The sequence below is a fragment of the Cavia porcellus genome, unplaced genomic scaffold (assembly GCF_034190915.1).
Source record: "Cavia porcellus strain 051 isolate PalLab524CR breed Dunkin Hartley unplaced genomic scaffold, mCavPor4.1 scaffold_31, whole genome shotgun sequence".
In the NCBI taxonomy this organism is placed as follows: Eukaryota; Metazoa; Chordata; class Mammalia; order Rodentia; family Caviidae; genus Cavia; species Cavia porcellus.
In genome coordinates this window covers 34584089-34597096 of record NW_026947514.1, presented here as the reverse complement: position 1 = coordinate 34597096, position 13008 = coordinate 34584089, and the positions used below count along the sequence as shown (strand labels likewise).

General features: G+C 33.5%; 1 protein-coding gene across 25 annotated transcripts in view; it reads left to right on the top strand.

Moving 5' to 3' along the window:
• Gphn (gephyrin) overlaps positions 1-13008 on the top strand; it is a 531921-nt gene that overhangs the window by 295670 nt on the left and 223243 nt on the right. For 13 of the 25 annotated variants that reach the window (XM_063241465.1, XM_063241469.1, XM_063241460.1 and 10 more), the window contains 3 exons: positions 1921-1987; positions 6350-6622; positions 7913-8017. In XM_063241465.1, coding sequence (XP_063097535.1) covers positions 1921-1987; positions 6350-6622; positions 7913-8017 — 445 coding nt within the window. The remainder of the gene's footprint in view (positions 1-1920; positions 1988-6349; positions 6623-7912; positions 8018-13008) is intronic. The other 12 variants (XM_063241478.1, XM_063241474.1, XM_063241470.1 and 9 more) reach the window with 1 other exon arrangement.

Below are 13008 nucleotides of genomic sequence, written 5' to 3'. Positions count from 1 at the left end.
ACACGGCCTAGGTAGGCCTGTACAGTGCAGCTCCTTCCTCAGGGCCATGTTTTATATGTTAATCATTTATCTGAGGAGTAACTGGCTAAAATTTGTTTCCATCTGTGGGTTATCTGGTCATTGTGTTGGTGTTTTCTTTTTCGCTGTGCAAAAGCTTTTTAATAAGATGAGATCCCTATTGTTGATTCTTTGTAGTATTTCCCATGCCACTGGGGTTTTGTTCATGAAGTCTTTGTCTACACTTATGTCTTCAAGTTCTACTTATTTTATCTCCCAGCAGATTTAGTGTTTCTGTTTTAATATTTATATCTTTGATCTATTTATATTTTACTTTAGTGCATTGTTATTAGGCATTGTTCTAGTTTTAGTCTCTGGCATGTGAAAAGCCACTTTTCCCAGCACCTTTTATTAAAGAGGTTATTTTCTTGGCCCCTTTGTCAAAGATAAGATGACGGGGTGTATTTAAATTTGTTTCTGCATGTTCTAATCTGTTTCATTGATCCTCAGGTTGATTGACTGATTGATTGGGTTTTACCAGTACTATGCTGTTTTTATCACAGTAGCTTCTGTAATATAATTTCACATCAGGGATTATGATGTCCCCTGCTTTGTCTTTGTTGCCTAGATTTGCTCCTGCTGTTTGAAGTTTTTTCTGGTTCCAAATGAATTTTAGGCTGATCTGACCAGAAGAAGCTAACTGTACACTCTGGGAGCAGGCTAGACCTGTCCCTGTCTGAGGGCACCACAGCAATTGGGAAAGAGACACAAAAACAGATTGTTTTTGTTTTTTGTTTATGTTGTATAGGTGTTTACCTTTATCCTTGTTCCAGTGTTTGTCTTATTTCTCTCTTTTCTCAACTGTCTCTCTCTTGATTTTTTTTATTGTGAGTGAACATTTTCTCTAGTCTTTCAGGTCTGCTTCAGTAATCTTTTGCTTTCTCGTTCATATTTTCTTACTTGCCCCCTTTCTCCAGTTTCCCAAACCCTGGATGCTCATCCTGCAGCTTCCAGCCTTTCTTATACTGTATTTCTCTTCATTTATCTGTTTTGTCTTCTGTCCTTTTTAAATTTCCCTACTACATGTTAAAATCGCTCGACTAAGGGGAATATCTTTGTATGTAAGTTCCTAAATACTGTTGGATTTTGATATATAACTGAAGATCTTGCCTTTGTGGTTAAATGTACCAAATTAGTAATTACCCCAGTTTGTCAGGTTTTAGGCTGTGTTTCATCCTGTTGTTATAGCTAACTGTATTACTTTATCAAGATTTCATGTCTGTTGTAATCAACTATTCTCCCTTTTATATCAATACTGTGATTGTCAGTGTCACAACCATCACCATAGTTCAGTACCAAAGGACTGAGTGCCTAGCCAAATAGATTGCAATATCTCATCCTTAGTAAATTTGAAAGGTAGGCTCTTTGGACAGACACAAAAATCAAGAACCATCTACACCTATAAGATATCTCTGAAGAACAGATATCCATTCATTTGTGAAAAACATTATTTTACTGTAAAACTAGATTTCTTGAGAAACAGAAGCTCAAGTAATCAGACTCAGCTTGAGTCCTGTACATAGTAAACCTCTTAAACATATATATTTCTATATTTGACATTTTATGCACTAACATATTAAAAATCTTACTACTGTCTGAGAAATGAAAATGTTGAAGTTGTCAGTTGTGATGAAATTACTTAAAGTAACTACTTTATTCTGACTGTATTTTCATTGCATTTTTCCAATCCACTACGTCAGCTAGAATGTCCACTTGGAATCAGATTTGGTGAATTTCTTACTGTAACAACTGTATTCCTAAACAGTTGTTCACATATAAAGTAAATTGACTAACCTTTATTATGGAATATGTTTAAACCAAATATCCATGTCAAATTAGTATTCCTCTACTTTCTCCTTTCAGACCTGTATGTGGAATTAGAGGAAAAACTCTCATAATTAACCTACCAGGTAGCAAGAAAGGATCTCAGGTAAGCATTATTGACATTCATATGGTTTAGTATAAGTACATTTAACCAATGTAATGATTTAACCATCCAAAAAAGTCAGAGCGGGCTCCAGACTCTTAATTTCAAGTTCAAGTGATTCCCAAAATCATCTTCAGGTTTAAAAATTACTAGAAAGACTTTCAGAACTCACTAAAGTCCTCATACTTATGTTACAGTTTATTACAGGGAATAGATACCAATTGAAATTACCCAAGAAGGAAATACATAAGACAGAATTCAATAAAAATGCCAAATCTGTCCTTTCTCTTTTAAGTCATGAATGCTTTATGGTGTTATAGGGTGCCAGGACACATGGAATATTGCTAATCAGAGCAACTCACCTTAGCTGTTATTGTACTGGGGTCTTTTATGGAGTTCATCACATATTCCCCATGTGATTAACCTTCAGGTCCTAGCCCTTCCCAGAGGTTGAACTCATGTCTTTAGTTTCTAATACCTTACAGTGACAAAACCAATACCATGTAGGCCAAAAACCCCATCACAAATCACATTGTTAGATTATCTGATGACCAAAGTCCCCAGACAAGCAAAGATATTCCTCTCAGGCATGAAATTCTTTGTATCTAGAGATTACCTTTCAGTAGTTGACAAAGACCAGACACTCTGAGTAATGTGCATTATTACACTAGCTACTCCTGGCCTTTGGCCAAGGCTTTCTTACAGCAAAACAGCTAACATTACCCAGAGAGTTTGAGCATCTGTATTTACTATACATATGTGACAGATATAACAGTGCTATCTGTGAATATGTATAAATTGGGAGGAGGCAATGTGAAATATGGGTAGATTCAGAGAAACAGCTAGTCCCATCTTCAATGCATTCATTACATTTTTATATTTTTGAAGTAATTTGCTTATTTTCTATTTTAATCTACTGCTGTTTGTTTCATATGAAACATTTGTACAGAAGTGAGTAACACAGAAATTAGCTGGACTAATTTGGATTAGTCCAGAAATTGGATGGACTGATTTCCCATTCCTTATTAGGCCAATTTTTTTATTACCTCTTGGGTAACTCAATTTCCCATACATTTGAGCATCAGCAGTATCAATATCACTGTATTGCTAACAATGCCAGTATTACATATTACCACGTAGAAGTGAATATAACAATGATGGTGAGAGGAGATATTGGTACATTACTGGACTCCTCAGACACATCATCACTTAAGTTTGTAAGCTTCTCAAGTTCCAAAAACAAGAGTGGTCTTGGCAGCGTACAACTTCACCTTTTTAAGCAGTTGTTACAATTATGCCAAGAAGTAATATCCCTTGTTCTGAGCCTCTTGTTGGATTAAAATATAATATTCTGTTTCCCACATTACATAACCTGGTTGTTTCTCTTCTTCATTTATACTTATACTATCCCATTTTTTAACAAGGCTTTAAGGGTTAGTGCTATTATGGTTTAGATTGCCTTTAGTAATATTAACTTAGCAAATGCCTCCCACTTAGTCTATTTCTATTCACATAGGGTAGGATTGAAAGGAAAGAACTAGTGGACTTAAGCTAGTAAGTAGTTTAACTGCCTTCACTGTCAACTCTAATGGCCAGATGAGGTAAAAGTAAGATGAAACTCTTAGGGATTTTGACATAAAGTTTAGATATTTACAGTTTTCTTGCTTAGAAATCATCACTTCTTCTGGTACCCAAAGTTGTATCACTGATCCTGAGATTACTGCTTAAAGTAGAAAAATTGAAAACCCTGAGGTGTCCTGAGGGGGCGGGGGGAACACTCCTAACGAAAACATTATAATTGTACCAACATCCTCCCTCAACCCAATATTTCCCAGAAAATCAAAGGAATTCATATAGTAAGAACCTACTTTTCTTACCCCTATGTTGAATGTGGTCACATACTCATGAAGACATAAATTCAGTGCTTCATACACTTATTTCACCTTACTATAGACAACAGATGTTTCAATTGTTTATTCCATTACCTATCATATTATGACTCAGCAGACAAAAATGCTAGGGTCCATTGGTATCTTGTAGGAGCTATTGACATCAGTCTGCCTTGCCAGTTCTATATAGGACTATCTCCCTTTGGAATATGCTCCGGAGTCTTCTGCAGTCTCTTTCTAACTTTCTGGCACGTGTAACAGTTCTACTCAGCATTTTGTGTCTCTGAAAATACAAAAGGAATATATTTAGATTCAGTCTAGCTTTGCATCGCTTCCCTTGTGTCTACACATTGCATGGGCTCAGGTGGCAACATCAAACAGCAGCGCTGGATGTCTGTCTGCTCTTTGGTTCTAATGAACTTCTAGCCCTGAAAGTTCCTCCACTGACATTGACACATTTATTTTCATGTACCAACCTTAGTTTCCAAAGTGATTTCCATAAGAACTATGGCCCATGCAATCATTCCTTTAACATAACAGTTTTTGTTCCCCTTCTGGGTGATCCAAATATGAAGGCCATTGAACAGTGCATCACCAAAATGTCAGCAAAAAAAGAAATAAAAATCATGCATTCCAATCACTTGAGTTGATTCATTTTTATCTCATTTAGCTGCTACAAAATTGGCGCACTCCAAAAGACTCCCTCACATTTGACACCAGTTGCAAATTCAGGGGTTCCTAAAACCACTCAAGTTTAAAAATTGTCTGGGATTCATAGGACTGGCTGAATATTGATATGATAATTGGTTAGTATAATAAAGAGATATAGATTAATCTCAACAAAAAAAAAGTACATAGGTAAGAATCTAGGAGCTTCCAATGTCCTTTCTCTTTAGAGTCATAAACATTTTAATAATGTGTACACTCAAGAGTATTGCCAGCTAGGAATGCTAGCCTGAGCCTTTCATGTTCAGAATTGTTTAATGTTGCTTAAAGTCCTGGGGAAAACAGAGACATTTTTATCAGGAATTACATTCCAAGCATCTAGAAATAACTCTAAGAAGCTGATAGTAAAATCCACATCTCTCTTGATCGATGTTAAAATCTTTACCTGCACAACATTTAAACTGAGCCATGCAAAGAGTTCAGAGGATTAGGCATCCTTCAGGTGTTCCAGTAACTCCATAGAAAGTTTTTAAAATTTTTTTTACATTATTTTTTAATTAACTTGTTACTTTAAGTGAGAAACACTTTTACTTATTCCCCAAATAGGTCTGGCTTTATGTTCTGGTTATAAGTTCTTACCTATTCTCTTTTGATGATGCATTGTAGGTAACATTGTCACTTGAACAACAGATTATGTTGACTTCTTTGTGGAGTTCATTATAAGCTTGTTTCTGTTCTTACATATTGTGTTAGATGTACTCTGAAAATACAGTGCATGTATACACTTTTAAAAATGTATTGGGGCTGGGGATTTAGCTCAGCAGCATAAGCGCCTGCCTTGCAAGCAGGCGGTCGTGAGTTCGGTTCCTGATACCGATAAAAACCGAACAAGGAAAAAAAAAGTGTATTATAGTAAAAGACATACTGCCATTAATCCCACTCAGAATGCTCCCTCTTGGTTGCAACACACATCCCATAATTCTTGCCACTTTCTGAAGCAGTTCTGGAAGTCCTTCTTGATGAATATCTTTCTGGCTGCCTTAATGTCTTGAATTAATACTAAATGTTTACCTTTCATGTTCATTTTGTGTTTGAAAAAGAACCAGAAGTTGCACAGTGCCAGATCTAGTACATAAAAGAGGCAAGGACACCTTTATATTTTTATTAACCTACCTCCATTAGATAGCATAGGACAATGACATTCACCTTATTTTTTATTATATCTTGCAAAAAAATGAAATAAAATTCAGAACAGCTTCAGAAATGAACAAGAAAAATGGTGTAAGTATGTTGGAAGTGAGGGAGAGTGTTTTGAAAAGGATTAACAACAATGTGTCTTTTACTGTAATTATTTTTAACTTAAACATTCACTATATATTTCAATCACATCTGATATAATGTTATCTAGTTATATTTTTATAATGGTAATTAGAACTTTAGTGCTGAATAAAATAATCCAACCCCCAATTGGTTTATTAGTTCTAATGTCTTGCTCTAACTAAAAATCTGAAAATTCTTTCCTGTTTTTCCCACCTTTCTCATAGTGCATCTTTAAACTAATATTGTGTTAAAATTTAACTTACAAATGCAATGTGTGCTTTATTAGTACCATATTTTGTAGTTAATAGAGAATATTATTTCCCATGTTTCATATTTCACATTGCAAAGATAATGCTTTAAATATAATTCATTCTTGAGATTGAGGGAGAGAAATGCAGATCCAAAATCAAGACTCACTTTGGCTGTCATAATTTTTTAAATCTAGAAAAAGACTTCATCTTCTGTGCTTTTGTCTTCCTTTTATGGACAGGAATGTTTTCAGTTCATACTGCCAGCTCTACCTCATGCCATTGACCTTTTACGTGATGCCATTGTAAAAGTAAAGGAGGTACATGATGAACTTGAAGATTTACCTTCCCCACCACCTCCACTTTCCCCTCCTCCCACAACCAGCCCCCATAAACAGACAGAAGACAAAGGGGTTCAATGTGAAGAAGAGGAAGAGGAAAAAAAAGACAGTGGTGTTGCTTCAACAGAAGATAGTTCATCTTCACATATAACTGCAGCAGCAATCGCTGCCAAGGTAAGCCTACTGAGAAAGACAGATCTGAAGGACCCACAGGTGAATGTACTGATTTCATTCCTGTTTCCATTCCATCCTTGAAATTCCATACTTCTTTAGGATAGCCTAAAAAAAGTAAAAGTCATTGAGCAATCCGGTATACTCTATTACTGTTTTGTTCCTGAAGCAGTTTCCTTGAAGGTTCTGAAGTTTGTTCTGTGCCTTAAGGCATTAAAAATACTACTGTTACAATTAAAGTTATAACTGCAGTAATAAACAATGTGACATTCAAGACCTCTTGGAAGCTATCATTTTTGTTTACATCTTAAACAGTGTTTATATATTTAGAACATTAAAATTTCACAAAATTTTAAAGAAGTAATAAACTGAAATTAAAAGACCTTAGATGATTCAAGAAATGAGTTGGAAAAAACTAAATTTTTTTTAAAGATGTAACTTGTAAGCAGTTGTGGAATTCTCTTTTACTAAGCACTTACTCAAATATTAATGACAGATTACCCTAGTGCTATAGAGAAATGGATATATTTGCATTGTAACTTCATAAAATAATAAATATTAGGATAATATCAAAGTATTATAAATGTTCTCTATACAGATCTGGAAATAAATATAGTACCATGAGGGTTTGAGTAAATTTAATCATCTTAAAGTCACAGAATATGATTTTCATTATTATTCATGCCTAGTAAAAAACCACCTGGTCTATTTAAATTTCTAGAAAGATTCCACCTCTCAGAGATAATTGTCCACTGACTGACTAGAAGGCACATAGGTTGAATAATTTAATTGTTACATAAAGTAATTTGTAGCATTTGATAGATCACACATATATTTTGACTATGAATACAGTAAGGATTTTATTGAGAACCCATCCATTAGAATCATAGAGAATTCTTTTCAAGCAACCATTCATGCAATCAGTAAATGGTGCCTTTACTGAAGACTGCGTGATTTCATTTCTCCAGATCGTTCATTGACTCATTAAGTCCTTACTTGATATTAATAAGTATTTAAGCTGTACATAATTTTTAATGCAACTAATTGGTGAACTAAGTTTATTTTTAAAAATCATAACTTTTTTCTCTTTTTCTCCTAAGTAAAAGAGTAAAAAAAAAAAATCATCATTTTCTTTTCTACATTTTAAATCTACACTGATTTTATCATTCTACATGTAGAAAATTTTGGCATGTCATTATTTCATGTTTTCACCTGTTTTTCTTTTAGTCATCTTGTTTGTGTAGTGTTTTCGTGTCACTGTATTCATAATTGTTATGTGTTGTGCATTCGAAGCATCCATTCTACACCAGTATTGCTGTTATCATGGCACATGGTGAGCAGCCCATCCCTGGTCTCATCAGTTATTCCCACCATGCAACAGGCAGTGCAGATGAACGGGTAAGACAAGAGGCTTTTACATTAATGATTTTCCCACTATACATCCTACTTCCTATCTCTGGAGGCAAGTTAAAACATTCATATCATGGAAGGTGTGGTTTTATTTTGTTTTGCTTTGTTTTGTGTTGATGAATCTTTAGTCGTACTTTCCCTATGAAAGTACCTTTAAGCATAGTCCTTCAAGGAATTTAATAGCTTCTCTTATAGCTAAAAAGCTCTACTATCATCAAGCTTATTGTGACAAGAAGCTTTTGTCATATAACTTCAGAAATTTAATGCTCCAGGAATTTTTTGCTTACCATTTTTATTGGTTATCTTTAAATAAATTGCCTGATTTAAAATAATCCCTTGATAAAATCACTTTGAGTCTTAAAATCTAAACAGTTGGATAAACTAATATCTAATTTATATTAACTTTGTTTTTTATTCTCATGACTTTCATTTCATTTTACTTTCCTTCACTGTGTGCTCTTTACAAACATTTTCAGAATTGATGCAAGAAAAGAATAAATTGATAGGTATAATTCATTAAAAAGTGATGATTAAGACTATAACTGCCAACAGAAAATCAATCTCAACCCATTGCTATGGGTATAAAATGTAAAGGAACAAAAAATACTCAGAATAACAAATATTGATTTGAAATTGACTATTTAGAAAGAAAAACATTCAGAATTTGGTGGAGAAAACCCAATAACTTTGCATCAGTGATCTCTTAGGAGTATACTAGCAAATGAAGACTTAAACTCTCATACTTGACAAGTCATACCTCATCAAAAATAAACTTGGGTTTGTCACAGCCCAAGTAAAAATTTAAATCATGCTTAGTGAAAATATTAGTGAATTTAAGTTGACAACTACTGTGTGAATTTTCCAGAGGTAGCTTTGTTATAAATATTCCAAAATGTACCAGTTTGAAGATCTTTTTACATTCTCTTTGAGCAAGGCAGCTATTGCTACTATATTAACTGTTCCAAATTTTCAACATAAAGTAATTAGAAGTTTCTGTATTCATATTTTAAGTTATACTGAGCTTCATATTAATATAGTATAAATTTTTGAGGTACTTTTTCTTCAGTTCTCCCAATTATTTAATATAACTGGTATTACTGGAGATATATAAGTGAGAAGTTATTACATTTGATGAATGCCTTAAATTATTAGAACTTAATTCTCTGGAGGAGCTAAGAATGGCTGTTAGACTGTTAGAGCTATAACCCCTGAAAGAGGAGTACGGTATGACTCAGCGGAAAAGTACTGGCATACCATCTGTGAGTCTCTGGGTTCAAATCCAAACACTGCAAAGACAAAAACAACAAACAAAGCCCAATTTCCCACAAAGCAAACGTATGCCCTCAAACAGCTTCACCCAAGAACTTTTTATTTATTCAGTAGTATTTACTCCTTTATAAATAGTAATACTGATCATTTTAACAGATGCTCAATGTTATAAGTAGTTACATGTTTTTGTACTTCCTTTGATAAATGAAATGAGCCATACATCAAAGAATATTATGTGTGTGGCCTTTTTACCTGCATTGATTCAAAAGAAAGAAAGAAATTTGCAGTAGAAAATAAAAGGAAAATGGTTTCTCATATTAGAGTTTAATTTCTTAACCATACAAATATGAATAGATTGTTTCAGCCCATAAACAATTTACCATCTAGAGTTACTTTTTATTACTTCTCTACTTTCCTAATTCAATTTTCTACTTCCTGTAATCAAGAAAGTGATGAATGTACTGACTCTTTAATAGTTACTTGTAATCTGATTATTTCTTATTGCTAAACTCATCAACCTGCTATTTCAAGAGATAAAAATCCTTGGAAAACGCCTCTTACAATACTTAGTTGTTAGCTGCCCCTCCAGCAGCCAATTCCCATTTCTTCTTCTAATACTGTATTTCATTTCCCAGTTACATCGTTTGGGTACATTGGCTTAATATAATCAGCATATTCATTTCACCTAGCCACTGTTATTAGTTCAAAGACACATAATTTAAGCCAGTCAGAAGCAGTATGTATTTCCTTTTAGATTTTTTGCTTTTAAGTACTAAGCACTCTTCCTTGCTAAATATAAATGAAGAAAAATAAATAAATAAATATGAATAAAGAAATATATAGCCTTGGGCAGGGATCTGGCTTAGCAGCATAACACCTGTCTGGCAAGTGCAAGGCCATGAGTTCAATGCCCAGTTCAAAAAAAGTAAACATACACACACACACAGAAAGAAACCCCATCTTAAGACCATTACAAAGAATTTCTGCTGTAGTGGAATCAGCAGTAAAGAAGCAGTCCTGAGAAATGAAAGGTAGAGATAATGGGTCCTGGTCACATTGTTTGAATCAGTTACTAAAGTCAACTATGTCTTACCGCGAAGCCTTTCAGTTATATGAGCCAATATATTACTTTTTAAGAAACAAACTAGTGGTAAAGTTAGTATGTGCTGTTGTTTAACCACTAAAGCATTTTCACTAATATGTACTATCTCATGAATGAGATGAAAATTGTTCTTAACCACTTAAGGTCCAATTCTTTAAACACAAGATGACCAAAATCACATATTTTTTGGCTAATTTTTATTAGATAATATAACAAGAAAGGTAAAAATGATAGTTTTATCAGATTTATTCAGTATAAGAATCAACTGGTTGAAATGACACCTCCCCACGCAATGTTTGGGATAATCAGTAATATAAAGAAATGTGCTGCCTGAGTGATGCTCAGGTTAAACTGTTAAGTGGTTAAATAATACCTAAAATATATCAAGTAGGATTTCCTGAAGTTTCATATTTAGATGAGAAAACTGATTTAGGAGTATAGGTAGGAGGAAGGTAGGAAAAGAAAGAAAAAGCTTAGTTCTCTGTGTTTAGAAAATAATCATGAAGGTCTTCTCAAGAAACCCTGAGGACAGTTGTTCAAACTTTACAGTGTGAATACAACTGATGGGTTCAAAAGTCCAAGTCATAATGACAGACAGAAGATAAATTTAAGACAAAGAAGGAATATACCCTTGGAGATATACAGTAGAAAATCCAACTTATTAACAGACATTCAGATTTCTAGCTAAAATATGTAAAACTCTTGAAGGCATAGGTGTAGGCAGAGGCTTTAGGAACAAAATCTGGATTGCACAGGAGATATTACAAAGAATCAAAAACTGGTATCTCATCATATTAAAAACCTTTACACAGCAAAAGAATCCACCAAAAGAGTGAAGAGACAGCCTACAAAATGGGAAAAAATATTACCAGCTATTGCTCAGATAAAAGACTATATATAGAATATAAAAGGACTCAAAATAATCAGACTACTTAAATTTAAAGATCCAATCAAAAAATTAGCATCTGAAATGAATAGACACTTCTCAGATGAAGAAATGCAGACAAAAAATAAATACATGAAAAATTGTTCAACATCACTGGTCATTTAATGCAAATTAAAACAACATTTCTCTGTCTAGAAAAAAATGGCTACTGTCAAGAAATTAGCCAGTAACATATATTGGTAGGGCTGTGGGGGAAAAAACCCTTCTCCATTGTTGGTGAGAGTATAAATTGGTACAACCAATATGGAAATCTTAATAGAGATTCCTCTATTAAAAACTGAAACTAGAAGTTCCATTTGATCCAGTTGTTACCCTTCTTGATATTTTCCCAAAAGAGTTAAAAGATCATACCACAGTGATATGTACACACTCATGTTTATAACAGCACAGGTCATTATAGCTAAATCTTAACAACAGCCCAGGTCTCCATCAACAGATGGATGGATATAGAAAATGTGGTTTTTATATACTCTGCCATATAAAAGGATAAACTTGAAACATTTTTAGGAAAATAGTTGCATCTTGAAAACAAACTTTTAAGTGAAATAAATACACATAAATACCATATTCTTTTTTGTGAGAAACCAAAAGCACAAATAAAGACCAAAATGGATTCAGACATTGGTTAAGCAGGAAGAAGTGTTCAAATGAGAGGTAGAAAAAAGGAGGACAAAAAAGAATTTAAAAATGGAGGCAAAAATTTTGTAAAGGACAGAAAGAAAGGTTAGAAAGAAGAGAGACGAATAGGGAAAAAATAAGAATCAAGGTATATTATGTATGGGCCAATTGCCTATGATGAATGTGATCCTTACATCAAAAGTATACCAATAAAACAGTATTCTAGAGAAATCCAGAACCAAGTTCATGCTTTCCAACCTGTGTTGTACAAGACAATACCTTTTGCTTGCCTCAGGAAGAACTCAGATTATTTTCTCTTAACGAAGGATATGGAGAAAACTTAGGTCAGATCCACATAATCAGCTGAGAATAATCTGTCCTCCTAGACCATTTATTTGAATCTTTAAAGAAAACCTGCCTGGAAATAAATGACACAAATGCCCAGAAACACTCTGCAAAATTTTGGTCAGAAAATTAAGAACTATAAAACACATGTTTGGGGGGGCTTTTCTGTGTCTGTTCATGAAGGTTTTGGTATATTAAAATAATGAAGTTGAATGTCAGTCACTTTTGCATTTTACAAACATCAGCTCCTAAATACATTCTCATTTTGCTTGTGAGAAAATTGAAATTCAAAATGATTGAAATAATAGAAATACTTTGTGGCTGAATTTGTATTCAGGTATATGCAATACAGTTCAAAGATGGACACTTTTGATTACTGTACTGTAGCACTTCTCTGTACGATTTCTTTTTTAAAAAAAAAGAAAAAAAATTCCAGAAGATGAATAAATAATTTTTAATGAGAACTGAGATTTTTAAACCTTGGTTTGAAATACTTGAGATAAGATGTGCTGTACATCGTAAGAATCATAAACAATAGAATGTGATTACTATTCAAGTATAGTGATATAGCCAAGAAAGCTTTGAGCTATGAGCTATCATCACCAAGAGTGAATGAGAAAAATATTTAAATAAAAATATTAAACCAGTACTTTGGAGGATACAGTATGGTATATGTTAACAATAATTTGTAAAGATAAA